The sequence below is a fragment of the Lemur catta genome, chromosome 18 (assembly GCF_020740605.2).
Source record: "Lemur catta isolate mLemCat1 chromosome 18, mLemCat1.pri, whole genome shotgun sequence".
Classification (NCBI taxonomy): Eukaryota; Metazoa; Chordata; class Mammalia; order Primates; family Lemuridae; genus Lemur; species Lemur catta.
In genome coordinates, this window is record NC_059145.1 from 5,700,621 (window position 1) to 5,727,991 (window position 27,371).

The 27,371-nt window shown below is 56.9% G+C and overlaps 1 protein-coding gene across 4 annotated transcripts in view; it reads left to right on the plus strand.

The window, feature by feature from the left end:
• Nucleotides 1-27,371, plus strand: part of COL23A1 (collagen type XXIII alpha 1 chain) — a 304,308-nt gene that overhangs the window by 258,354 nt on the left and 18,583 nt on the right. For all 4 annotated transcript variants that reach the window (XM_045530513.1, XM_045530516.1, XM_045530515.1 and 1 more), the window contains exons 6-11: nt 16,520-16,546; nt 18,054-18,080; nt 19,444-19,470; nt 24,087-24,203; nt 25,564-25,599; nt 25,987-26,013. In XM_045530513.1, the coding sequence (XP_045386469.1) occupies nt 16,520-16,546; nt 18,054-18,080; nt 19,444-19,470; nt 24,087-24,203; nt 25,564-25,599; nt 25,987-26,013 (261 nt within the window). The remainder of the gene's footprint in view (nt 1-16,519; nt 16,547-18,053; nt 18,081-19,443; nt 19,471-24,086; nt 24,204-25,563; nt 25,600-25,986; nt 26,014-27,371) is intronic.

Consider the following 27,371-nt stretch of genomic DNA (forward strand, 5'->3'; position numbering starts at 1 on the left):
TTCTGGCAGTGCCATTCAGGGTGAGGCTGCTACCCTGCTTGGCTTCCCCAGCGGGAACAGCAGCCCCATGCAGGGAGGGGAAGGACTTCTATAGGCTCCTGGGACCTGTGCATTTGGAGCCGAAATTCCCATCTCTTGGCCTGTGGAGGACAGGAGGGCTCTCCCAGGCTCTCAGCGCGGAGAGTGTTTGCAGACAGCTCCGTGTGGCCCTCCCAGAGGTCAGGCCGACTGCCTAGCGCTGAGGGCTCTGGGCCACCCAAGAGGCACCTCGAGTGGAGGGTCACCATGGGCTTCAAGTCAGTCACTGTGTGGACTAGTCAGGCCGGGACCTGGGGCGATCACACCTACTGAGTCAGGAATTAAATGAGGAGTCACACATGGTGCGCCCACCCCACCCCGCGCCCTGGCCCACTCCAAGATGTGGCAGCCCCTCCATCAATGTCACTATCTTTCCTCATTGCTGAAAGCCTCGAGAGAAGGAAAGACAGGTTTAAGAAATCATTGCAATCTACTCAACATACATTTGCAATATTTGGACAGAAAAACGACTTTGAGAATGGTCGCTTTAGAAAAGGGGGGTTTTCCTGCAGCTTAGTAAACTCCAGGACCAGCCTCGGAGGATTACTTTTCTCCTTGTGCCAGAACCTTCTTGCTTCCTAAGGCAGTGAGGGCAAGAAGAGAGCCGGTGTGGCTGAGACTGTGTCCGTGTCAGCTGCATTTTCTGGATTAACTCAGGCTGCCCCTCAGCTAAACCAGGTCCATATGTGGACCCGACAGGAGTGGCTGCAGGACACAGAGCACAGAGCCCCCCTCCCCTGTGGGGCAGGCTGTGCACTCCAGCTAACGGGGACTCTGGGGTCGCCTTGGCCGTGCCGGCCTTGGACAGAGGCCGCCTGTCCTCTCTGCTCCCAAGGGCTCCTTCACAGCACTCTGGGCTGACAGCAAAAGCATGCCCGTCGTAAGCCGTTCAGACAGCAGAGAGGAGCACGGAGAGAAAGATGCATTCATCCAGAATTCTGCCACCCACAGATAAGACCTCTCAATATTTTACTGGTTGTTCTTCTAGTATTTTATATGCAAATTTGTTTTCATATTTATTGTTATAAAAATGGGATTGCATTGGACATACATTTTTTAGCCTATTTTTTTCACTTACTATATTATGAGACTTTTCCACACTGTTAAAATCCCTTATAGAATGTAATGGCTATATAGCATTTGATCATATTTAATATGTATAATCTATCTAACCAGTCTCCAAGTTATATTATTTATATTGACAATTTTTCACCCTTATGGTCAACATCCTGGGAAGAAGTGTAGGCTTATTTCCATGATTATCTCAGAAGACATATGTAGACGTCGAAATGCCGCACCTGAGGGTCTGCACGTGTCTCCGGCTTCGGTGTGTCCTGCCAGGCTGCCCTCCAGCGGCAGTGCTGACTGACATCCCACCAACAGTGAACGAATGTTGCGTTTTTCTCCAAACCCTGGCCCACTGTGGGTATTATCATGCCTTTAAATCTATGCCAATGTAAGTTTTAAAATGTATATGTGTATATATATATATATTGTAAAGTTTTTGGATGGTCGGCGCCAGAGAAAGAAAGACGAGCAGAGTGGAAAGGGGCAAGCAACGAGGCTTTATTTGAGCGCTCCCGGGCGAGGTTCACGGGTCCCGAGAGAGGCCCCAGAAGTCGCGTCGCTCAGAAGTTTTGAGTGGGCTTATATATGTTTTTAGAGCTGGGGGATGAGGGTTTCTTTGGCGCGAAGAGTTTTGGCGTGAAGAGCGGGGAATTTTCCATTGCGGTTTTAGAGCGGGTATTGAGAAATGGGAGGGGCTGGTGGTATGTGTGACTCCAGGAACCGAAACTTCTCTTACCTGGGTGGACATCCAGGTGTGGTTATTCCTTAACTTAGCTGGGCCTAGCAGTTATTTTTGGCAGGTCTTGTGGGCTTCTTTTTCTTTCTTTAGGGAGGGTAGTGGTGCCTGCCACCAGCCTTACATATATGTGTATTGTTTTAATTTATGGTGTATTTTAATTAGAAGTATAAAGATTAAACTAGTTTGATAGGGAGGTTTGTGTAATCCTGACTGCCGCCTGGTGGCAGAGGTTGAAATTGTAGGCATAGAGTTAAAGAGGAAGTTGCTGAACGGGCGCTTTCAGATCCCAACGCGTCCAGGCCAGCAGACATCGAGGAATCAGTAGCACAGGAAGAATTATGATCTCAGAACACTGAGAATCAAAGCTTGGACCTAGACAGGAACACTGGACACTGCACTCTTGCATTTTTGGGTAGTAATTAGCATTTCTATTGATTAAGTGATTTTGTCATCTCATAAATAGAAGGCTTGACTCTGTTCAACACATCTGGATGGTGTCACACCCTGTGCTGGGCACTGGGGTGGCACAAAGATGGATCACGCCCTGTCACAGTCTTTGGAGAGCCACGTTGGGGGGACTTTGCTATGGGAGAGGGAGGAATGAATAATTAGGAATTCAGTGTGATCTTCCTGGAGGTATCTTGTCTGTCACAACCCCTTTTTTCCTCTCTAAATTGGGCTTCTAAGATGAAAAGATCTGCCTCTCACGCAGGGCTTAATCTTGCCTATACCTTGACTTTTGCACAGAGAACATTAGATTTTCTCATCCTCTATTTACAACATCAGAATTTTTGCTTTTCCTTTTCTTTGGTATTTTGATTTTCTTAACTATTGAGCTTTAGGGCCTTTCTGGGTTTTTTTTTACACATTCTGAAGGCAAGGAGTAAGCCTAAAAGAGAATAAAGCGGGATGTGTGATGACTGTGCAAGCTGGTTGGATGAATGGGTTGGATTAAATAATCAGAAGGCTCTCGGAGAAACTGGCATTTGAACTGAGACTTAAATGATGAAAAAGGTGCAGAGATCTTGAGGAAGATGTGTTCCCATCGTGGAAAGAGCAAGTGCATAGTCAGGAAGTTAGAGTAAGCTTTATGTGCTTACTCTAGATACATGCAAGTCCAATGTGGCAGGGGTACGTGAGCAAGTGACAGGGAAATGGTAGAAGGTGAAGCCAAAGAGGTCTCCCAGGGCTGCACCGAGGGAACCTTGTAGGTCACAGGGAGAGGCTGATGTGGGGGAGGTGAGTGGAACGTGGCTCTGTGTTTACAGAAACCAGTTGCCCCCAGAGACAGACTGCCACAGGGTCTGAGATTCCCCCTCCCTATGCTTCCTTTGGAACAGAGAAGAAAAGACTGTCACCTTTGATGCCCCAAAGTCCTTCTAACCTGCCAGGGAAGCAAGTGCAAATATTGAGTGCTGGCTGGGTGCATGCTCACACATGCTGTCTCACCATGGAAGGCCGATGGTCTTGGCCCTGCTTGAAGGATGAGGAATCTGAGCTCAGAGAGTGACGGGACTCGGCTGAGACACGGCCTGCCTACATGCCAAGGCCCAGATCAGCTCCCAGGCCGCGGGATCTTGCCCTATCACGCCAGCCAGCCAGCCCAGCAGGGAGCTGGTTGCAGCAGCAAGGCTGGGGCTTGAGCGCTGTGTGTTGGTGGGAGGGTCTTTCTCCTCTTAGCAGCCAGAGAAATAGATCATTAGAGTGAATGTTTGGTTTCTCCAGCTCATCGCTGTCTTTGTCCGGCCTGGAGCGCTCTTCCTAATGCTGCACTCTCCCTCCATTGGCAAATTAAGACATTTTTCTGCTTTCAGAAACAAAAACTCAATTCGAATACAGTAGTCCATTTGTCCATTTCACCTTCTCTCCTGTTCCTCCTGTGTACCTCTGTGTCTTTGCCATCATGAGAAGTTAGGAAGAGAAACACCCCCTCACGAGGAAATGTCCAGTTCCCTCTTGCTGCCCAGGTGCTGTCCCTGTTGAGGAGCAGCTGAATGAGCAGGGCACAACGGGGGGACCGCCAGCCCGGACCAGTATGAGCACAGTCTGCCTGCCCCTTGGCGAGTCTGTGCTTCTGTGTCCGCATTTGCAAAGTGTGAGGCTCAGCCTGGATGAAAACATTAGAGACCGGATGACGCAGCACTTTACAGTGTCAAAGGCATCCCACCCTGCACATCACGGTTCGTGCCTGTCCCGTGGCTGGAGAAACTGCAGCGGAGGGTGGCCAGACCCCACAGTGGCAAGCACCCATGAGGACTCCCCAGGGCCCTGCCATCCGTGACTGTCCGCCCTTCTCTTAATACCTCACTGAACTCCGGCCTGTGGGTGGTGCCAGTTACAAAGGCCTGTGCTAATTCGGGCAAATGACTCTGTTCCCCATGCACAAAATAGAGGTCAGGTCTCTATGTCACGCACATGCTATTCGCGGGAAGGAGATAGGTCTGTGGGGCCTTTGGAACCACATGTCCCACTGAGCAGGTGCTCCTAAGTCCCCACTGACTTGTCTCTGAGCTGCTTACCCTGCTGTCTGGGCCTCACCACCTGTCACCCACTCATCCTGCCCGCTGTGCCCCAGTTGAGCATGAAAGTCTCCCACACAGAGATCCTTACAGGACGGGGGCAGAGCTGTAATACATACAGACAGGGCTTTGGGCCCTGCAGGAAGGAATGGCTGGCTCTGCCTGGGACCAGGGGAGGCCCCAGACAAGGGGGACATTTGAGATGTCTTGAGGGACGAGCAGGAGCTCGGCAGAAGGACAAGGGGGAAGGCAGTCCGTGCGGCACGAGCACGGGCACTCTGAGCGCCACACGCAGGCATGTGGGGCAGGAGGTGAGATGTGGTCCCATGGGCTGGGGACCCTGAACCTGAGGGTGTGCAGGAAAGGAGGGAGGGGTGCCGACTGGCCCAGAGAGTGAAAAGCACCCCTCACCCACCCAGCAGAAGAGTTTGGGGGCCACAGAAGCCCCTGAATGACTTAAATGGATCTGTATATTGAAAAGGCCCCCCTGGCTACAGGGCAGAGACTGGAGGAAGAGGGTCCAGGTAGGAGGTGGTTGCAATAATTTGCTGATGAAGGCTGAGTCAAGAATTGAGAGGTGAGAGCTGGCGGGAGCTGCAGGCCAGCTCCGACAGAAGCAAAGCCGCTCACACCGGCACCTCCCAGGCCGTGGAGCACCGTGTCCTGGTCCCATCTGGCTAAGTCCTGGGAGTCGTGGGGGCACAGGCTGCACCATGTCTCCAGCATCAGTCCTGGGAGCATCGGCAGCCGAGCCCAGGGGACAGCACGAGCCCCGGGCTGAGTGTGGTCTGTAAGGCAGGGCCTCAGCCCGGGACCAATTTTGAAATGAACAAGTCAGCTGGACTGTGTGGAATTAGTCAAATGAGCAGAAAGGCCACAGCGTGCCACACAGTCATACGCTTCCTTGCACTCTTGTAGTTCAGAAACAGCTTTGATTGTAAACATGTAATTAGTTACATAATTCATCTGTAGTATCCCAAATGTTGGAGATTTCAACATCCCCCATCTCATTTTCATGTGACCCCTACAGCGCTGCCCCCCAGCACCCCTGATTCCCGCAGCACAGGGACAGATGAAAGCAGACTTTCCGCGTCCTCATCGTGGTCCCAGACTGGAACCTCAGGGAGGCATGGCCATGCGGGAAAGGGCCACCAGGCTGGCCTTTCTCCCCGGGGCCCCGAGCCAGTACACAGCAGGGGCTTCTTCAGTCCGGCCCCTCATCTTGGCCCAGCACTGTGTGTCCCCATTGTCCCCACGAGTGTCCCATGGGGCAGCCAAGGGACAGGAGGCAGCCACACCCAGTCAGGGAGGCCTGAGCTGCTCCTGCTCTGGGCTCCCAGATGCCTCCTTCGCCCTCTGCAGCTGTCTGTGTGCTCCTGGCAGTGGCCCGGGTGCCTCCTGTCCCCACGCAGCTCCAGGAGATCTCTCAGCAGGGGGTTGGGCCTGCACTTCGCTGGCTCGCCTGTGCTGACAGCATGTTTGCAGAGTGGTTGCTGTCTGGAACCTCTTCCCGCCCCTCGGGCAGCAGAGCACTCTGGCAGCATCCTCGCCTCGTTGCATGGAAGAACAGGCTCACAGACTGCACATAGTCCGGCCAAGGTCACCGAGCCAAGCCCAGGTGTTCACAGTAAATAGACTTGAGAAAACACAGTTATTTGGGTATGAAGCTGCTCTACCCAGCTTCTCCTGAAACCAGGGACTGGCCCTGAGTCCGGCCTGTGCAGTGGAGACAGATTGGGCCCGGGGCTCCGCAGACCGGGTGACCTCAGGCTCTTCCCCAACCCCTCCCAGCCTTCAGCCATTGGGGGAGCCAGGCAGATGGACCCTGCGAGAGCCCCAGTGCTGCGCACACAGTCTGGGTTCAGGGACAGTTCCTACTGCCAGGATGGCCACTGCCCGCGGCAGGGGGAGCCCGTGAGGCTGAAGGGTCCCTTTTAGGGCCAGCGTCCTGGCTGACCGCCCAGGCCGTGGCGTGAGGGCAGGAGTCAGGGCTGGAGTCAGCCTCGGCAGGGCGGGAGCGCCCTCTAGTGCTCTCAGGCCGGCCACCACAGCCTGGGGGACATGGGACATGCATTCAGAGTCATTCCCTTGACAGTGGGTTAATTCAACAAATATTTATCGTGTTCTCACTATGTATGAGACACTTTGGCATCTTGGATAGAGTAGCAAGAAATACACCCAGGGCTCCCTGGCCCCTGGAAGCTGTGGTTGAGTGGGAGAGAATCAACACGGGGGCAGACCCAGCCTGACCATGTGTCGTGGCTCAGGGCCGCGAAGGCGAGGTTGCTGTGAGCACCTGTGACCCAGGCCTGCCTGCTGGGGGTCAGGGGCACAGGTCCAAGGAAGGGAGATGTGGTCGAGGTCAGAAGGCCATGTATGTGCTGGTAAGTGGGGAGCTTCGTGGTGAACACCCAGACAGAGGGTAACAGGCTGGTAAGTGTGGGGGAGGGGAGGCTGGTGGCCCTGGAGCATCCGGCCTGGCCTCGTCTAGGAGTTGGCTGCCACCCCTCCCCACTAGGGTTCTACGCCAGGCGGGTAGACAGAGAGGGGTCTACAGCCCCACCCAGCCCAGCCAAGGCACCTCCCCTGGGCTGGAGCCTGAGGCCCCATCTTCCTGGCCATGTGGAGGTTCTGGGCACAGCTGAGCCAGGCACCACAGGTGGAGAGTCTACCCGGGGAAGTGCTGGGCTTAAACAAAACCCACAAACCCCCCGCCTGCGCAGGAAGCAGGAAGCCCCCTGTCCCTGGAGGTGTGCAAGCTAAGGCTACACACCCACTTGTCGGGAGGGGTGTCTGAGGAGAGACCGGCCCAGTGCTCATCTCCCATAGCAAGGGTAGGTCGCTGCACCTATGGGGCCTCCCTCTGGCCCACGCAAACCCAAACCGTGGGACTGGACGGCACAGCATCAAGGAACCTAGAAGATTCATAGACATCCCTCGGAGCCAGGCCCATGGTGGGCACTGGGGCCTTGGGGACGGTCCCCGTGGGAGGAGAGGTAACAGGGAGACAGAACAATGAGGATGTGCCGCGTGAGCCTGGAAGGAGGTGCTTGGGAGGCAGAGGTCCTCTGGAAGGCCAAGCCCCGGGCGCGGCTCTGCCCCGAGGGCAGTGGGTGAGGGTGTGCCGGGTGCAGCCCGTGCCAGAGGAGGGGTGGTCAGGCAGGAAGCACACGGGTTTCTAACACAAGGTTCAGGCTGGTGTCCCCGCCAGTCTGGCCATGCCTGGCCGCTCCAAGCCTCACTTGCTCGTCTCTAAAATGGGGACAATGAGGGTACCTGCCTGACAGGGCTGTGGTCAGAGTTGGCAGTGGGCGGATAAGAAGCCAAGTCTGCAGCCCTTTAGCTCCACTGTCTCCTGGACGCGACTGCCCCAGCACTGGCCCAGTGCAGTACAGGGACTCTCAACCCACCCTGCGCTGGCGCAACCGTGTGCCAAGTTCTGGGGGAGCCATTCCATCTGCAGCACATTCATTTTCCAGAGGAGGAAACGGCCCCGGGGAAGTTAAGCAGCTCACTCCGAGGCATACAGGGCGGGGACGTGGTCATCAGGACGTCCCCTGCTCCTTCGCTGGGCAGGAAGGACGGGCGTGTGGGCAGGAGGCAGGGAGGCTGGTGGCAGCTGGCCCAGGAAGGAAGCCAAGGCCCGGGCAGGAGGGTGCGAGCACCGAGAGGCAGACCCGAGCTAGACTCGCAGGCTCTCGAGCGTCGATGCCCTGCGGGAGATGTTTGAGGCTGGCTCGGTGCGGGGGCGCAGAGAGAGTGGCAGGGCCTGGGGCCACCTGCGGCTCCCGCCCCATCTGAACGCGGTGCTGCAGTTCAGCCCCGCAGGGCGATCACCACCGCATCTTCCAGTATTCAGGAGAAGCTGGAAATCTAAATTTTACACAAAGTCTTTGGATTCTTAAGGGTTCTGACTCAGTCTTTCCTGGTGAGTGGCAGTTGTCCAGCCTGTGTTGTCTGTCTGTGGAAACAAAGGGGACCCACCCCACAGCCCAGGGGGCAGCTATCAGGGAGGCCGGCAAGGAGGCAAGCAAGTGGCCCCGTCAAGGGCAAGAGGGCAGAGCAGGGCTTGGCCTGGGTGTGCCGCAGGCCTGTGGGGGCCCTGCTGGCAGGAGGGCAGGCAGAGGCTGCCTCGCCCACCGGTGTCCAGGTAAGCCGGGGCTCAGCTGCACGTGCTGAGCCGTGCTGTCCCCGTGGGCTGCCCTGGCACCGCGTCACGCTGCGTCCCAGTCTCGCACCTGCCTTTAGACTGACCCCATCACGGAGTTCCAGCCACGCTGTGGCCCCTCTGGTCAGCTGCTGCTCCCTACTCTAGATCCCCACCTCATCCAAGGATGGCACGAAACTGAGCCGGCAGGGGGTGCCCTGGCCTGTCTGCTACCCCCAGTGCCTTCCCTGTGCCTGAGCTGGTGGCACCCGGGCAGAGGCAGCTCAGCCAGACACAGCCTGACTCCCGGCCCCATCCCCCATCCTCCCACGCCCAGGGGGCATCAAGGGCCTTTACTCGCCCCCCCCTTCACCAACTGGGAACAGTTCTTCCTGATACCTGACAGGGTAGTCATGTCTCTCCCCACCAAACATCAGTGACGGGCCAATGTGTGATTTCGGCAGGTATTTTGGGATCGGTTCAAAGGCCTAGCACTGCGAACACCACCTCTTCCCGCCAGGGTGTGCGATGCGGACATGCGTGTAATTGCTTCCAGCGCGCACAGGCTACCCCCGAGCGTGTCCCCTCCCGAAAGAGGGACCAGCTGCTTCCATGGCCTCACAGCGCTGCAGACCTGCAAGGGACCCAGGAGATCTTTTAGGCTAAGAGTTACAAACTCAGATGCTCCCTCAGAGCTGGCAGGTCACCTCACCGGGGACAGTGGGACAGCGGGCCAGGTGTGAGGCAGTGGGGAGGGGGGGAGCCTGTGGCTCTGGGGCAGGCATCGCCCGGCAGGAACGTGGGCCCGGGGCTGGGAGATCTCCCACATTTTCAAGAAAAGTCCAGACTCCGGATGTTTACGTAAAAGGTCACAATGTTTAAATGTTGTAACTAATTCAGTTGGTTTGGAGTGGTGGGATTTTTTTGTTTTTTATTTTGTTAGCTGCACATACCAAATAAAAACTGGCTCCAGAGAAGACATTGCCTGAGCCCAGCCCTGAGGAGCCCAGAGGGAGGCAGCCTGGAGCACACGGCCTTGCTGCAGGCTCTTGGGCCCCGCCAGCTAAAGCCGCCACAGCTTGCTGCGAGTGGGGTGCAGTAGGTGGCTGCAGACCCCCTCTGTAAAGCACCCTGGAGCCCAGGAGGAGGTTCTCTGGGAGGAATTGGGTGCCGCCCTCAGAGCCCGAGCAGCGTCTGTGCTGGACCTAAGCACTGGGGCCCTTTCTTCCCTTTCCCTGGAGCGAGGAATTCAGGTCTGGGAAATCGCTAAGCCCAGGACAGTCCTGCTGCAGCCCGTGTGTGTGCAAACAGCCCGGGCTGGAAATCAAAACCACATGGTGCTGACCTGCCCTGCAGGGACCGCCCACCCGCCCCGCGCCCGCTGGCCGGCCCTAACGAGGGCCAGGGGTGCAGAGAGCCTTCACACAGGAATGTGCTTCCCAGGCCGGGACCTCAGGTCCCCACAGCCTTGTTGTAATTTGATGAATTGTCAACATCTGGGGCATAATTACTAGGCCCTGGACTGATAATCCTGGTAAGGCCCTCCTGCAGGGGCCCCATCCTTGAGCATCGGGAGGGCTCCACTCCCTGACAGGAGCGTCAGCGTTAATTGCAAGCAGAAAGCTGGACAGCCCCCCAGCTCTGGCCGACTGGAGCACTTACTCGAGTCTGCATCTAAACACGCCAGTTACTGATTCAGTTCAGTTCGACAGAGGCTGGAGCTGATCCTGGGGCGGGCTGGCCGCCATGAGGAGGACTGCCGCAGCTGGCAGGGAGGTGCAGGGCCAGCCTGGACCCCCCGGCCAGGGGTCCCGGGCTCGGCACAGGCTGTCACTGGCTGATGAATGCTGAGAAGCTCCGGGGATGGGACCACCATATGCTGCACCCCAAACCTGCTTCACCAAGAAACCTCCCCTCTTTGCCACCCTTGCTAGTATTTCTCGGAAGCTGCGTCTCTGGAACCCCATTTAGGAAGCACTCCACGGGGTGCAGCAGGGAAGGAGGCACGAACCCCACAGTAACAGGTGGCAGCAAACGGCACAGCCCTGCACCTGACTGCCAGCCCCTCGGAAAGCCACACAAAGGTCACTTGTAGCACTGTCCCCCAAGGGCCAGTGCAGACCCCACTTCTGGAGGCTTGCACATTGGGCCTCCCGGGTTGGGTCGGTCTGGGAGAGGTAGGAACAAAGGAGAATGACCTGGGACTGGATTTAAACTTGTCATTGGAAAGGAGAACAGTGTGACCTGCATTTCACAGTTGAGGAAACTAAGGCCCTGGAACTCTCTGGTCCCTGAGTGGGGCAAGGGACTGAGCCAGCTCCCAGGGTGGGGATTGAGGGGTTCTGCCCGGCTGGTGTCCCCGGCCGCTGGCCACCTGGCCTGCTACTCACTGCAGTCCAGGGCTTTGTTTGCTCCTCACACATCCTGAAGCGTCCTGGAGCACCGCTGCTCTCCATGGGGACAGAGTGATTCAAAGCAGCACTGAGGCTTGTAAATAGCTGTGGGGTTTTGTGGAGGCAGAAGGTGTTGAACACCTCTGATGGGTTCCCTGGCTTTGATCAGGCAGGGGAGGAGGCTGGCCGGGATCGGGCGTCTCCAAGCCAGCGCTGTGGCGTCTTTGGAGCTGGGGCTCAGAGCATGGATTTGAACCCAGGCCCGGCGAGACCCCAGGCCTGCGTCTGTGAGCTGCCGATGCACCTGCCCGTGCCACCGCCCTTCCCATCCTCCCGCAGGAGGGGCAGCGGGAGGAGCAGGGGCAGGCCGCTGTCTGGGGCGGCGAGGCTACCTTGAGAGGGGAGAGCCCGCCACACACCGCCAAGGGCTCGTCTCCACCCAGCGCGGGCTCTGCCCTTCCAGACTGCTCAGAACTGCCTGGCGCTGGCTCAGACGCTCGGCCTGGACTCTGCCCGGCCTGCCTGGGCCCCCGACCACGTCCCCCCATGTTTCTCTTGGCTCCCTTCAGGCCAGCCCCTGCCCCTCGCGGGCTCAGCAACCCCCGGGGAAACTCCCAGTTTGGGTAAATAACAACAGTTTCACAAAAATTACTCTAAAAAAAGGTGAAAGATAACCACAAGCCAAAACGTGTGTGTGAAAGACCGACGATGGCATTCACAAGAAAAACAAAACAGGAAGTGTCGAAGTGAAACGTCAGAGATATCAAACTTAGTACTTCAGGAAAGTGGACATTTCATACTTAACACATTGACTGCTACACGAGAAAAAAATTTTCCTTGGGGCCACAGTGTTTTATTACAAACATAGAATAAAAACTTAGAAAACAAAATGATCCTCTCTAATGAAAAATTTGTTATTTTTTATTGTTTTCTGTGTGTGAGTTATGTGCAACTTGAAAAATAGTTCACGTTGCTCCCACGGTGAAGAGACATGAGTTACGTGTGCTTCACGAGGCCCCAGGCTCAAAACTAGCCTGAGTTAAATACAACTCACGTGGCAGTTACTGTGTTAACCTAATGTTAGTAGATGATGCTCATGCCTCAGACCTCAGTTGCTTTGCTGAGACTCAGCCAGGCCCTAAGTCCATTGACGGGTGTAGGGGTGCCCGCTCAGGCCGGGAGCTCTGTCCTCTCAGAGACCCACAGAGCAGACTGATGGCTCAGACAAGGCTTGAAGGAAAGAAGCCTGCTGCACAGGGCGTAACCCAGTGTTTTCAAATTGCCTTGGCCACAGGACCCCTTTCTCCAGAGGAGCCTGTTTGCACCCTGCGGCACAGGGTGCTGTGGGAAAGCAGTTTGGGAAAGGCAGGGCATAGGTAACTGGGGGCAGGCTCCATCCTCTGGAGGCTCACAGCCTAGGGCCCCAGCCCTGAGGGCAGCCCGGCCTGCCCAGGACAGAAGCCGAGGTCAGAATCATGTCCCCAAGCCAAGCAGGTCCATCTGACTCCAAAGCCAGGCTGTTCCTTCTTCTGCCCACTGGAGGCCCCTCCTCAGTGGCTCCCAGGGGCCACTCTCCGCCCAGCAGCCTCTCCAAGTGTCAGTTGCTTACCCAGACGGAGAACTCAGGGGTCTGGGGACCACTTTTTGCCCAGGTGTCATCATGGCTGCGGGTCAGGTCCATCCCCAAGGCCAGCCCACACCATCTGCTCTGTCAGTATTTACACAGAGCGTCACGTGCCCAGCCTCAGTTCCTGCTCCCAGGGAATTGGAATTGACTTTCCTTCAGCCCCATGGTGGGTGTTTCCAAGGGCACTGGGCACACTGCACCCCCTGCCTTCACTTGGAACCTACCAACTTTCTTTACTTTTAAAACTCTGAGTCCTGAAAGCCAAGAGCTCTGGGATCCCCAATATAGGCAGAGCCCTTGGTGGGAAAATTGGTTTTCTGTCACTTATCAGGCTTCTCACACATCAGAAAGAGGCCTTGGGGACCAAGGCTGTACCATCAGTGACCCACCAGGGCCACTCTTGGAGCTGGCAGAGGGCAGCGTCCAGCCTGGGAGGCAGGAGGCCTGCGGTCAGGACAGCCAGGGGCCAGCCACTGGGACACTTCCAGAGACAGCCGCAGCACTGAGATGCGCCCTCATCCTGGGCTCCGCTCTGTGGACACTCCTAGAAGAGCTGAGCCCCTGCAGACGTCCCTGCCCCTGCAGACATCCCTGCCCCTGCAGACATCCCTGCAACAGGGCCTGGGGACCCAGTGATGCACCTGCACAGGCCCAGCCCGCGAGGGGCCGAACCAGGACACCTGACCTAGGGAGAAGTGTGCCCAGGCCTGGGGCAGGGGCTGTGGCCACCAGGGCCAGGGGGTCTGGGTGTCATCCTTCAGGGATCAGGTTCCACAGAGGCCCTGAAGCAGGAGAGTAGTGCTGTCAGATTTACATTCTAGAAAGTTCTTCTGGGCAGTGTGTGGGAGAGACTGCAGCTGTCAGTCAGTCCAGGGAAGGCCATGGGCGTGATGCCCCGGCGGTTTAGCTGCAGGGCCCACTTGAGACGCCCACTCCTCCTGCCAGCTCCCAGCTGTCCTGATCCCAGGTCCACATGCCCCAGGCCTCCTGCCCTCGGCAGCCCACTGACTCCCTTCCTGCATGTCGAGAAGGAAGAGCTTCATTTCGTTCTTACCTGTACCTTCTGTACCTTAATCTCTTTCCAGCTTTGCTTTGCACTGTGGTGTTTTTAATCCATGCAGATGTATGGGGCGGGGTTTGCCCTGTGTTTGGGCTCAGCTCAACAAGACTCCCGGGTGCACGAGGGCCTGGTCACAGTCTGCAGGGATGGCCACACTGGAAAAATTAGCCGGAGGCTGGGGGGCAGTGGGGACAGGGAGCTGGAGGGCAGAGAGGATGAAGACCTGCAGCCTCAAGCCTGGGCTTCAGCCCCTGCCTGCTGCCAGCTGCATGGCCCCGTGCAAGGTCTCCCCCTTGCTGGGCCTCCGTTTCCTCCTCTAACATGAGGACGCTATCCCCTACCTTACAGGGTTGCCCTGTGATTAAGACTGAGTATGGAGCCGGGTGTGGTGGTGGCGCCTGTAGTCCCAGCTACTTGGGAGGCTGAGGCAGGAGGATTGCTTGAGCCCAGGAGTTTGAGGTTGCTGTGAGCTAGGCTGACGCCACAGCACTCTACTCAGGGCAATGGAGTGAGACGCTGTCTCAAAAAACAGAATTCGTAATTTTAAAAAAAAAGACTGAGTTTGGGGGCCACAAAGAGCTCCCAGAAGAGACCCAGGAGGGAGGGGGAGGGCATCCAGGGTGGGGACACCCAGCAGGGCGTGGCCCTGAGGAGGCCATCAGAGCCTGAGGGTGGCAGGTGGACTGCTGAGCGCAGGCCATCTTGTGCATGTGGGGCCTGGGAGCAGGACAGCCAGGAGCTGGCAGGAGGAGACAGGCCCCTAGGGCAGCTCCTGGGGAGATTGACGGCAAGGACCGGAACTGCGCCTGTGACGGGGGCTGAGGCCCCCACCAGGAGCCTCCAGGGCCTGAACCCCCGAGACTTTGGCATGGCCCCACTCCCCTCTCCTAGCGCCCCAGCCCATCGCTCTGATGTCCAAACCTTCAGCCGACCACGAGGCTGATGGCCAGAAACACTTAGATATCAATTTTTAGAACTGCCCTGGTTTCCTGCTGCCAGCAAGGCCCTGGCCGCAAGTCCTTCACAGTGGCTGCTCTCACGTCATCCGGGGAATTGGCAGATTGGCTGTCGCGGCTCAGGCAGTGTGGAGGCCGAGCCAGGGAAACCAGCGGTTTACCTGCTGACCGGGCAGGCGGGCCGCCCACTCCCAGCTACGTCCAGAGCTGTGGAAGGAGAGAGTGCTCCGCCTGGGGCTAGGAAAGGCTCCCCAGAGAAGAGCCAGCTCTCACAGGCAGAGACGGCAGGGAAGAGCATTCCAAGCCGCGGGAACAGCCCAAGCCAAGGCATGAGGCTGGGAAAGAAGCCAGAGAGCTCAGGGGGTGACGGGGATGCAGAGTGACCAAATGGCAGGAGCTGGCCCAGCCATGAAGAGCCCCAATGCTGGGACACGGAGTCTGCCCCAGCCAGTGGAAGCCCAGAGGGGCAGGGACAAAGCCACAGTCGGTGAGTGACGAGAGAAGCTGAGGCCTGAGCTCCCTTCCTCCTCAGCCCCCTGCAGGGTCCCTCCTCCCACCTTTGCCAGCTGTCTGTGCCCGCGCTGCCACGCTGCACACTGTCCATCCAGATCCTCGATGCCGCTGTCTCCAGGTAGCTCTGCCTCGCAGTCAGTCCCCCAGGGCGCACTCTCCTGGCTCCGAACAGCCAGAACCCTTTATCTGTCCTGCCTTCCCCCTTTCCACATTGAATTATATGTATCTGCACACACGTTCCCTTTCTTGCGTCATTTCCCTGGCTTGACTCAGCACACGTTTTCCGGGCACGTGCTCCATGCCAGGCCTCATCCAAGCACTGGAGACACAGGGGATCAGACCCTTTCCTGACTCGGCCAAGCAAGGCTGGGTCGTCCACACGTTGTTAACAACACATGGTGCTGTGTGCAACAGTTAGAATATATGTGCTGGGAACAGGGCCAGATGGCCTGGCTCTGGGAAGTAGAGGAGCCTGGGGGCTTCGTGCAAGAGGTCGTACCTGAGCTGAAGTTGTGCAAGAGAGGGAAAGTGTGCCGGCGAGTAGGCAGTGCATGTTGAAAGTGTGGAGCTTCGCGCAGCGTTGCTGGGGTCAAGGGCGAAGTGTATGTGGGGATGAGGGAACAGTTGCAGGGAGGCGGACGGGGCTGGCAGAGACCAGGCTGGATTCCTCTCCGCCCCCACGCGACTGCGGAGCAGTGGCTGCCGGCCCTCCACAGACTCCACGGAGGCCCTGGAGGCCCCTGCGGTGCCATGGCTCTCAGAGCCAGCCCGGGAGTGAGCAGGCTTCTCTCACCCTTTCCTTTGCCTGCAGAGCCCACAGCAGTGCAGGAAGCTCAGCGCCTGCAAGTCTCTTCCAGCTGCAAGTGACAGAAACTCAATTCAAGCTGGCTTAAAGGAAAAAAAGAAGTACTAGCTCATGAACTGAAGTGTGCAGGAGTAGCTGCAGCTTCCAGCCCTCTGCCCTGTCCTTCTCTGTCTCTCAGCTTTGCCTTCCTCTCTGTCGGCTTGTTCTCAAGCCACGCGGTGGTCCTTGGGGTTGCAGGCTGAGCCCCATCCCTCCCCTAAAGCACCACCATTCCCAGTGCCAGGCAAGGCGCTCAGCTGGGGTCCCAGGCCCGTCCCTGCCGCTGGCTCCCCGGTGGAGGGAACTCGGCCACACACCCACGCCCAGCAGCAGCCAGACACCATGGGTTGTGGTGGGGGTGTCTTCATAGAAGAACTGGGGCTCTGTTGTCAGAGGAGGGGCTTCTGGGCAGCAGATGCCTTCCCCTCAGCCCGGCCCCAGTCCACATGGAAGTGCCCAGACCACTGGGCTCAGGACAGGCTTTGTTTTCTTGTCACTGACCTGGGTCATAAGACACAGAGGAAGTGCTGTTCCCATGTGTAACCTTTTCTCTCTCTTTCTCTCTCATTTTGCAGGGACCCCTGGGTCTGGATGGCAAGCCTGTAAGTGATGACAAGGCAATTCTAGGTGGTCCTGGGGTGGGACTGCCACTGCGGGGCTGTGAGTGACTGTGGCGCACCAGAGGGAAGGGGCCACTGGGAACCCAGTTCAGCACAGAGAGAAGCCATTTGGGTGCCAGACTTGAGTTCAAATCCAGGTCCACCACCTGCTGACTGTGACACCCATGGGGGGGCCTCTCCACCTCCCAAATCTGAGGTTTCTTGTCTGTGAAATGGGTGCATTAACCCCTCCCTGATAGGAATGTTTTAGGCTTATGGGGAACTGTGGGCAGCATAGTTGCTGGTGTCCAGTTAGCTCTGACAGCTTGTGAGCCCCTCCCAGTGGGCTCCAGGCACAGAGTGTCTCTGGATGTATTCTCAAGACTTCCATGGTGGGCATCAGGCTGAGTTCTCAACACCTGGCCAGGGGCCCATAGTCCATGGGCATCCTCAGCCAATGAATAAAGTGCACAGGAAGACGGCACAAGTAAATGAATAATTGGATGTGGACAGATGAATACATGGATGGCTGGGTGGATGGAGAGATGGATGGATGGATGGATGGATGGGTGGGCAGATGGATGGGTGGATGGGTGGATGGATGAGTGCATGGGTGAATGGATGGGTGGATGGGTGGATGGGTGGGAGGATGGATGGGTGGATGGGTGGGTGGATGAGTTCATGGGCGAATGGATGGGTGGATGGGTGGGAGGATGGATGGGTGGATGGGTGTGTAGACGGGTGGATGAGTGGATGGGTGGATGAGTGGTTGGGCGAATGGATGGGTGGGCGGATGGATGGGTGGATGAGTGGATGGGTGGATGGGTGGGTGGATGAGTGGATGGGTGGATGGGTAGGCGGATGGATGGGTGGATGAGTGGATGGGTGGATGGGTGGGCGGATGGATGGGTGGATGAGTGGATGGGTGGATGGGTGGATGAGTGAACAAATTGACTAATGGACAGACAGACAGAGCTGGTGGGTGGATGAGTGGGTGGGTGGGTGGATGGATGGATAGATAACTCTTCCAAGCAAAGACTGATGGATAGAGCCCAGACTCCAAAAGGCTACCACCCTTAAAGGAAAGAACATTTCTGGAAACAGGATCTCTGTCCACTGCCTGCCTTGCAGATTTCAGACAGACAGCTTGGGGGCAGTGGTCTCCTCTCCAGCAGCTGGCGCAGGCGGGTGCTGAGCAGTGAGGGGCTGTGCTCTCTGGGAGGAGTGACTAGTGCATGTGCCCCTTTCCCTGCTGCAGAAATGCCAGTGGGCCCTTGCTGGTGGCCTCAAATCCCTCACCTTCCTCATGCTGAAGACTGAGCTGTGGTGCTGCCTTGGGGCCAGCAAGGGCAGCTCTCGTTAAGGGCTGATGGCTTGTGTGCCATTTTCCACTTACCTGCCCAGGGCTCTGCTCAGCATCACAGGCCCTTGGAGCTGTGGGGAAGCTGGAAGGGGGGCCAGCCTCTGCCTCCTCACTCAGGCCTGTTGTTTCTCCACTTTCCTTCTCCAGGGACTTCCAGGCCCTAAAGGGGAAAAGGTAAGTGAAGCTGGAGTCTGTCCAGATGTGGTAGCTGAGGAAGGATGCCAAAAACCTGCCTCCAAACCCCAGTTCCAGACTGTGACGTTGAGCATGTCACAGCCCCTTCTAGAGCCTCAGGTTCCCCATCTATAAAACAGGATGAGCAGTGCCTGCCTCCTAAAATGGTTACAAGCCTTATGTTTCACATGCCTGAGGGTTCAGCCTGAGTTCTCCTGGCACCGGAGCATAAGTTACAAAACTCAAAGGCCCCCCAATCTGTCCCAAATGATGAGTTTCCAAAGCCATTAATCATGAAGAGGGGAGCCAGGCAGGCCTGAGGGTTGAATAACCACGTTAACAGCACTCTTATGGGGAGGGCACCCGCAGAAACACAGGTGGCAGAGAGCGCTCTTGGCAGCCCCATGTGAGAAAGGCTTCCCTGGCATTTGGCACTAAAAGTCACACAGAGCCCTGCTGGAGGGCGAGGGTCTCCGAGTGCCTTGGAAGGGAACAGGAGACCTGTGTGTCCCATGTGGGAGCAGGAGAGGGAGTGGCCAGGACACACCAAGGTGTGCTTCCAGGGAAGGGCTCGACCACATCCACCCCGCCCTGGAACTTGGCAGTTCCTTCTGTGAAGTGGCAGCTTAGGTTCCGAGCAGGGCGGGTTCCAGTCCGCCATCAGGGCTGAGGACGCTGTGGGAAGGCACAGGATTTGGTGTTCAGGGCCTCAGCTTTGCCTTCTGGCTCCATCACCAACTGTGTGGCCTTGTACAAGTTGCCTGGCTCTGTGGGCCTCAGTTTCCCCATCTGTAAATTAAAACCAACCTCACAGAGCCATGGGGAGGACTGCATGAGGTCACGGTCTGAAAGTTCATCGATGATGAGAGACTAGCGCATTGGTAGGTGTCACGATTACCCTCTGGTGACGTCCCACTGGCTCTAACTGATGCCACCGAAGCACAGAAACAATTCAAGCTGGGGCTTGAAGCCAGAGAGGAACTGGTGTCTTGGTCTCTGCTGCTGCATCATGCACTGCCCCAAAGCTTCCTAGCGTAAAACAATCATTGTCATCCCTCCCAGAGGACAGGTGGGAGCAGCTGCCTCTACTCCGTGAGGCCTGGGGCTGGCGATAGATAAGGGAACACCTGGGCTCAAGCCCCGGATCCGGATCCGCTGGCTGTGTGGCCTAGGGCGGGTTACTGGCCTCGCCACATCTCACCTGGCTCATCGGAGAGGAGATAACAGTAGAGCCTGCCTGTTGTTGTTGTTAGAATCAAGTCGGACCACACATGCAGAGCACTGAGCAGACTGACCACTCCACAGGAAATGTGAGGGAATAATGGCAGCGGTGGTGACATGTCTCCCTGTCTTTCGTCCCTAGGGTGCACCAGGAGACTTCGGCCCCCGGGTAAGAACTGAGCACAACCCCCCTCGCCTGTGCACAACCCCCCTCGCCCGCCCACACCGCACGGTTTCTGTGATGACAAGGCACACCTTCGTTCCCTCTGGGTTCTGGCTCTCAGAGCTCGTCACAGACGCACGGGAGGCAGCCCCTCCTCCCCACCCTTGGCCACTGTGTGGGAGCCCCCAGGGACCCCCTGCACAGAGGAAGAGGGTCTGGCAGATGTCCGTTCCCAAGTTTATCACTTAGATGCTGGACAGGGGGGCTGGCACTGTGCCAGGTCTGAAACTGACCAACCTGAGGGCAGGCAGCGGCCCAGGAAGAGGGGAGGCTCCAGGGCCAGCAGACCTGAGCCCAAAGCTCAGCTCTGCCACCACCAGCCAAATGGCCGTGAACAAGTCACCACTTTCCCCTCTGAGACTCTGTTTCTACAACTGTGCGTGGGGGTGACAGCCCTCCCCCAGGCGGTTGTTGTGAAGATTCATTGCTGCGCACAAGCCAGCGCCCTCCACCCAGCATGGGGACAGCAGATCAGTCTCCCAACCAACCTGCCCCTCAGTGTCCCCAGCACCCAGGAACTCAGAAGTGCCTGTCGCTGAGCCCGGGGTCTCCTGAACAGAAGCTGAAGCAGAGTGGAGGCCCCATGTCGGGGTGGGCCTCTTGAGGTGGCCGCACAAAGCAGGTCTTGGCAGAGGGTCACTGGAGTGGCTGGCCGTAGGCGGGTGCCCTTGCCATTTCCAGCACAGCCGAGCAGGAGGCTACGGGAGCACTGGCCGCAGGTCGAGAGGCGGGCACCAGCTGCCCAGAGAGGGACCAGAAAGCAGCCTATGCCTGGTTGTTTTTAGGCAGGTTGTGGGGTGGAAACATAGCCTGGGGGCCGGTCACCTGTGGCGAGCACCTGCAAGGCTGGAGGTGGAGGTGAGTGGAGAGAGAGGGCCGCTGGTCCCCGCGGAGGGCACAGGACAGGGGATGGAAGGAAGTGGTGGCGCCTGGAGCTTTGTGGTCAGGCTGGGCTGGGTCCCGCTCGCACCTCCGTGGCCCTGAGCAGGGAAGGCGCTAGCCAGGCGGAGCCCCGGGCAGAGCCACTCCTGCCGGGCTCTGAGGCCGCCTAACGCTGGTGAGGTTGCTCTGAAGTCAAAGAAAGGGGGCTCACGCTGAGTTCTGGCTGCTGAGAAAAATCCTTTCGCTTGGCTTGCCGAAGGAGGATGTATAGAAGCTGGTCTTGCCCGCACCCGGGGCCACGGAAGAGCAGGTTTCCTCGCAGGCCCCTCCCGCCCCCTGTCGTCCCTGTGTTCCAAGCATCTGTGAGACAGCTCCCGCCCCCCTGCAAAAAAACTAACAGTTTAGTGGCTTAAAACTACAGTGTGTCCTTTTCTCGTGGGGTCTCTGGGTCGCTAGGGTCTCTCTGGTCGCAGGCACCGGCAGCCGGCGTGGGCAGGGTGGCTCTGCGGCCAGGGCCCCTGTGGCTCCCGCGCCCAAGGGGCTTCCCGAGGGCAGCATTCCCAGAGGCAGGAGGCAGAGGCAGGAGGCGGCACTGCCAGGGCCCTGTTGAGAGCTACACCCAGGATGCAGACAGCATTATTTCCCCTGTATTTCGTTGGTGCAATCAGTCACGGGCCATCCTGAATCAAGGCGGTGGGAGAAATAGTGCCCCCCACCCCTCCCCACACATCTCCTCCCAGGGAGAGCGGCAAGGCCACCGTGCAGGTGAGCCTGTGGGGCACAGGCTGGTGCAGGGACCTCTCTGGAGCGGGTGTCTGTGCACCCAATCACCAAACTGCCTTTCTCTGGGCTGGGTTTCGTGGCTTTGCCTCCCGATGTCAAAAGCCTTGTGGTTTTTGCAATCACCCTCCTGCCTTTCTGACCACACGATCTGTTTGCTGACCAGATGGTTTTCCCACGGCTCCATCCAGGCTTTGTAAATAGAGACCGTCACGCATACAGTCTCCAGGTCCTCAAGGTAGACTGGCCGAGTGGGGGGCTGGGCCCACTGCTTTGCTGTGCTCCCTGGACTCACCCCACCTTCCCAGGGCGAGACCTCAGCCATCCCATCGGAGGGAGGGCACCTGGGGAAGAACCTAGGAACATCTCTCCGAGAACTCAGTCAAGGGTCTAAATCCACTTTCTGCCTTATTAGGAGAGGCCAGACAGGGGTTCCCAGGCTGAGACCCCTGAGCTGCGAAGGGGGCAGCGGAGGGCTGAGGGGTGTCGGCAGATCTTCCCGATGCAGCCCAAAACGAAACAGGAATTACCTGCCACCCTCACCACCCGCAGCGGATGACCAAACTGTCCGTTTTCTTTCCTTTTAGCTGGAGTTATAACCTTTTGGTTGGTCCCTGGCTATACCAGACTAGTCAGAAGACATGCATGGTAGACACTGAGAGCTTCCGCTGATTTTTTTGTTGGGAAAACAAATGAATTATGTGTTAACTGCAGTCTGCTACAGAGACGAGCTCTTTCCGATCATGGCAACCATGGATGAAAGAAAGTATCTAAAAGGGACAATCTACCTTGACAGTCAGAGAAGGCTCTGTAACTGTAGGTAAAGGTTTACCCTCTCTGACCCCCAGCCAGACAGTAACAGTGCCCTGGCCAGCTCGCCACACAGATGCAGATGGAACAGTAGAATAAGACAGTCTTCACGACGTCCTCACTGGCCCAGTGCTGGGTCCACAAAAGGTTTCTTCCTTTCTTGATTACAAGAAGTTTGGGAGCCACTGGCACCATGGCCTTGGAGTGCCCCATTCCCGTGCCCTGTGCTGGTACTGGGCAGGCCCTGCTAGGGAAGCAGGAAAGTGCCGGTCACACTGTGGGCTTTCCTCCTTGAAATTCGGGCCAAGAAGTGAGGGCTGTGGCTGCCTGAGGTCTGACCCGGTACTAACATCAAGTCCGAAAGTTGGGGACTTAGTGTTGCATGAGCCCGTGTGGCCCTTCGCCACCTTTCCTTGTAACTTTCATTGTGAGATAATTATAGACTCACCTGCATTGGTAACATGTAATGCCCCGTACATCTTCATCCAGCTTCCCCAGTGATGACGTCTTGCACCACTGTAGTTCAATCTCACGAACAGGAAATTGACACTGATAAAACCCACCAACCTTATTCAGATTTCCCCAGTTTTATATACACTCATTTGGGTGTGTGTTTAGTTTTATGCAATTTTATCACACTTGTAGATTCGTTTAGCCACCACATAGTGATCTAAAAATCACATCCGTCCTTCTCATTCCAAACTCCTGGCAACTACTAATTTGTTCTCGGCCGGGCACAGTGGCTCATGCCTGTAATCCCAGCACTCTAGGAGGGTGAGTGGGGTGGATCGCTTGGGCTCAGGAGTTTGAGACCAGCCTGAGCAAGAGCAAGACCCCGTCTCTACGAAGAATTGAAAAAATTAGCCAGGTGTCGTGGTGTACTCCTGTAGTCCAGCTACCTGGGAGGCTGAGGCAGGAGGATCGCTTGAGCCCAGGAGTTTGAGGTTGCTGTGAGCTAGGCTGATGCCACGGCACTCTAGCCCAGGTGACAGAGCGAGACTCTGTCTCAAAAAAAATTGTTCTCCATGTCTATAACTTTGCCATTTCGAGAGTGCTACATAGATGCAGTCATACCGCGTGGACTTTTTTTTTTTTTTTGAGACAAAGTCTTGCTCTGTCACCTGGGCTAGAGTGCCGTGGCATCAGCTTAGCTCACAGCAACCTCAAACTCCTGGGCTCAAGCGATCTTCCTGCCTCAGCCTCCCGAATAGCTGGGACTACAGGCATGCGCCACCATGCCCGGCTAACTTTTTCTATATATATTTGTAGCTATCTATATAATTTCTATTTTTAGTAGAGACCGGGTCTCGCTCTTGCTCAGGCTGGTCTCGAACTCCTGAGCTCAAACAATCCTCCCTTCTCGGCCTTCCAGAGTGCTAGGGTTACAGGCGTGAGCCACCGCGCCCAGCCTGCACTGACCTTTTGAGATGGGCACAGTTCCCTTGAGATGATGCATCCAAGGTGTTGCCTGTGTCAGTGGCTTGTTCCTTTTCCATTTACTGCTGAGCAGTGTCCCATGATTTGGATGCACCACAGCTGGTTAACCACTTACCCACTGAAAGATGCTTGGAGTTTCCAGTTCAGAGCTATTACTAATAAAGCGCTATGAACATACATGTACAGGTTTTTGTATGAACCTAACTTTTCATTTCTCTGGGATAAATGCCCCAGAGTGCACTTACACCACTTTTAATGAAGCCGGCATTGACCAGCCGAGAAGGTCTTTCAGGAGACACTCGGTCCCCTTTCTGAAAAGCAGGGGGCTGGGAGGGCACGCGTGCCTTTTCCCACAGCCAGCCTGCGCCCACACGCACCGGAACACCGCATCCAGGCTTCAGGGGCTGCAGAGTTGGCACGTTCCTTGGCATGTAAAAGGTCCTGCTGGGCCTCGTACACCGAGGTGCAGAGACCTATTTCTTCACGTGGCCGCCAAAAAGTGGCAAGAGGCCCAGTAAGAAAGCCCTTCCCTTTGAGCCCAGCCCAGGGCTGGGAAAGAGGCAGGCTGAGGGGCTGCCCCGCTGCAGGAGCCTCTCTGGAGGCTGGAGCCCTTCCCCCACCCTCAGAGTCATGCCAAGCCCCATCTTTTTCAGGGAGACCAAGGGCAAGATGGAGCTGCTGGACCTCCAGGGCCCCCTGGACCCCCTGGGGCCCGGGGCCCTCCTGGTGACACTGGGAAAGATGGCCCCCGGGGAGCACAAGGCCCAGCGGTAAGAGAGGACATGGGGCTGGCCCACCAAGGACCTGTCCTGTACTGACCAAAACCCCAAAGCCTCATCCCAGAGCCGACCCCAACCCCAGCCCTATCCCTAGTGCAGACCCAACACAATCTTAACCCCAGCCCAGGCACCGAACCTGGGCCCGACCTTAACTCCAACCCAGCCCCAGCCTCGACCCCAGTTCAGATCCTGTCCCTGACCAAGACTTAAACCTGTCCCTAGCCCCAGCCCAGACCCTTACCACAGTCAGACCTTAAATGTAACACTAATGGGGTCCCTAACCCAAATCAAGACCTTGACCGCAAATTCATTCCCAAATCCAGACAATTAACCAGCCCCTAACCCTGACCCTGACCCCTGCAGACTGTGACCCTGACTCCAAACTGAACTCTAATCCCAAAGAGACCAGAGACCTAACCCTGCCCTTGGTTGCCACCTCAGTCCTCATCCTGACTCAGCCAGACCCTGAGGCCCTGCGTGGCCCTCCTCCATCTCTCTCTCTCTCTGTCTCTGTCTCTCTCTCTCTCTCTCTCTCTCTCTCTCTCTCTCTCTCTCTCTGGTCTTTAGCAACCTTCTTCCTCTCTCAGGCCCTCCCTGGTCCTCCCTGGTGGTAACGAGTCCTCGGAGTTCTCCCAGGGTCCTAACCCAATCCTGGGGGCCAGACCGCACTCTCCCACCCTCTCCCTCCCCCAGGAACACCAGCCTGCCCTCCCTGCAGTGTGGAGCCCACACCCCCACCGACCAGGCAGCCACTCAGTGGCTCATCTTTGTCACACGGCCAGAGTCTAGCTTTTCTTTTTTTTTTTTTTTTTTTTTTTTTTTTTTTTTTTTTTTTTTTTTTTTTTTTTTTTTTTTTTTTTTTTTTTTTTGAGACAGAGTCTCACTCTGTTGCCCGGGCTAGAGTGAGTGCCGTGGCGTCAGCTTAGCTCACAGCAACCTCAGACTCCTGGGCTTAAGCGATCCTACTGCCTCAGCCTCCCGAGTAGCTGGGACTACAGGCATGAGCAACCATGCCCGGCTAATTTTTTTGTATATATATTTTTAGTTGGCCAGATAATTTCTTTCTATTTTTAGTAGAGACGGGGTCTCACTCTTGCTCAGGCTGGTCTCGAACTCCTGACCTCGAGCGATCCACCCGCCTCGGCCTCCCAGAGCTAGGATTACAGGCGTGAGCCACCGCGCCCGGCCCAGAGTCTAGCTTTTCCATCTGTGAGTGGGGCGGGTGGTGCCGCTCCTAAGAGTTTGGGGAAGATGACATGAGCAATGTACTCAGAGCCCCAGCCGGGGTCTGGCATGAGGTCTGGGCTCAGTCAAACGTGACATCCTGCACCCCTCATTGCTGTCCTCTCAGGGCCCCAGAGGAGAGCCTGGACAAGACGGCGAGATGGTCAGTATCCAGGGCATTTCAGAGCTGGGCTGATGGGACTGCGGTTCCCAGCCCCAGAAACCCCTTTCCCACACACACTGACACCAGGATTGTGCGTGTGTGCGTGCGTGTGTGCATTTGGACACATGCCTAGGCACATTTGTGCCCCTGCCTCTGGGTGGACGAGGTGCCAGCCGGGCAGAGTCCACATAGCCCCACATTCCTGTGGGGGCTGCAGTCCACCCATCCCCACCAAGCCCGCGTGCAGAAGCTGTCCAGGGCACACGGAGACGGGCCCCAGTGTTAGCGACAGCCCTGTCTCCTCCTCTGTGGGACTTGGTGTGAGGAAGACAGGAGCAGGAGCGGCCTTCGGTATGGCATCTGACAGCTTCCTTTCTCCGTTTCCAGGGCCCCAAGGGACCCCCAGGGCCCAAGGTGAGTGTGCCGCACTCCCCACACCCAGCCTGTGGGGTGGGCTCCTGCAGCAATACCTCCCCCCACGTGAAAGCCCAGACAGTGGGGCCAGGAAACCAAATTCTGTGACTACGGGCAAGTCACTGCGTGTCTCTGGGCCTCAGCTTACTCGTCTATTAAATGGGGCATAATCAACCTTTCCTGCCTTCTTCACACTAAGCTGTGAGGATTGAAACAAAAAACACATTAGCTTTTTGGTTTTCAATAGACTTTACTTTCAGAATAGGTTTTTGTTTCTGTTTTCGGGGGCGGGGGGGGGGTGTATTTTTGGTTTTGGTTTTGGTTTTGTTTTTTTTTTCTGAGACAGGATCTTACTCTGTTGCCCAGGCTGGAGTACAGTGGCATCATCATAGCTCACCACAGCCTCAAACTCCCTGAGCTCAAGTGATCCTCCTCCCTCAGCCTCCCAAGTAGCCAGGACTGCAAGCGCGTGCCACCACGCCCAGCTAATTTTTAAATTTTTAGTAGAGACAGGGTCTCACTCTTGCTCAGGCTGGTCTCAAACTCCTGGTCTCAAGTGATCCTCCCGCCTCGTCCTCTCAAAGTGCTGGGATTACAGGCATGAGCTGCCTTGCCTGGCCTAGAACAGTTTTTGATTCACAACAAAATTGAGTGGAAAGTACAGAGAGTTCCCCTGTCACCCCTGTCCCCACACATGCACGGCCTCCCCCACGTGTGTCACAGCTGATGAGCCTGCACTGACACATCATCACCCAAGGCCCACAGCTCACACCAGGGTCCTCCGGGTGCTGTGCATTCCGAGTCAGGACAGATGTACTACCATGCTAACACCCCCGTGGCAGGGTCCCAGAGCACTGGCACTGCCCAGCAGCTCTCCGTGCCCCACCTCCTCCTCCCGTCCCTCCCCAGGCCTGGCAGCCACTGGCCTTGCCGCTGTCTCCATGGCGTGCAGCGGTGCCTAGTAAACGCTCTCGCGTTCCTCTGCATCTCTCGTGGCTCGACAGCTCGTTGGTTTTTAGAGCTGAATCGTGTTCCACCGTCTGGATGGTCCACAGTGTGTTTATCCACTCACCTGAGGGTGGTCATCTTGTTTGCTTCCAAGTTTTGACAGTTGTGAAAAAAGCTATCAACATCCACGTGCGGGTTTCTGTGTGGACACACATTTCCCACCACGTTAGCTCCTAAGGCCTCTCCCTTCCCCCTCCTCGGCGGGGTGGAAAGCCAGGCCCTCCCTGCCGGGGGAGGGGGGTGGGATGGAAAAGAGCTCTGCTGCGCCTGCTGCCAGCCGGGGCTCGCCGTGCGCTCTCTGGCATCCTCACAGCACCCCTGAGGCTGGAGAGCCACCTCCCCACTGTCAG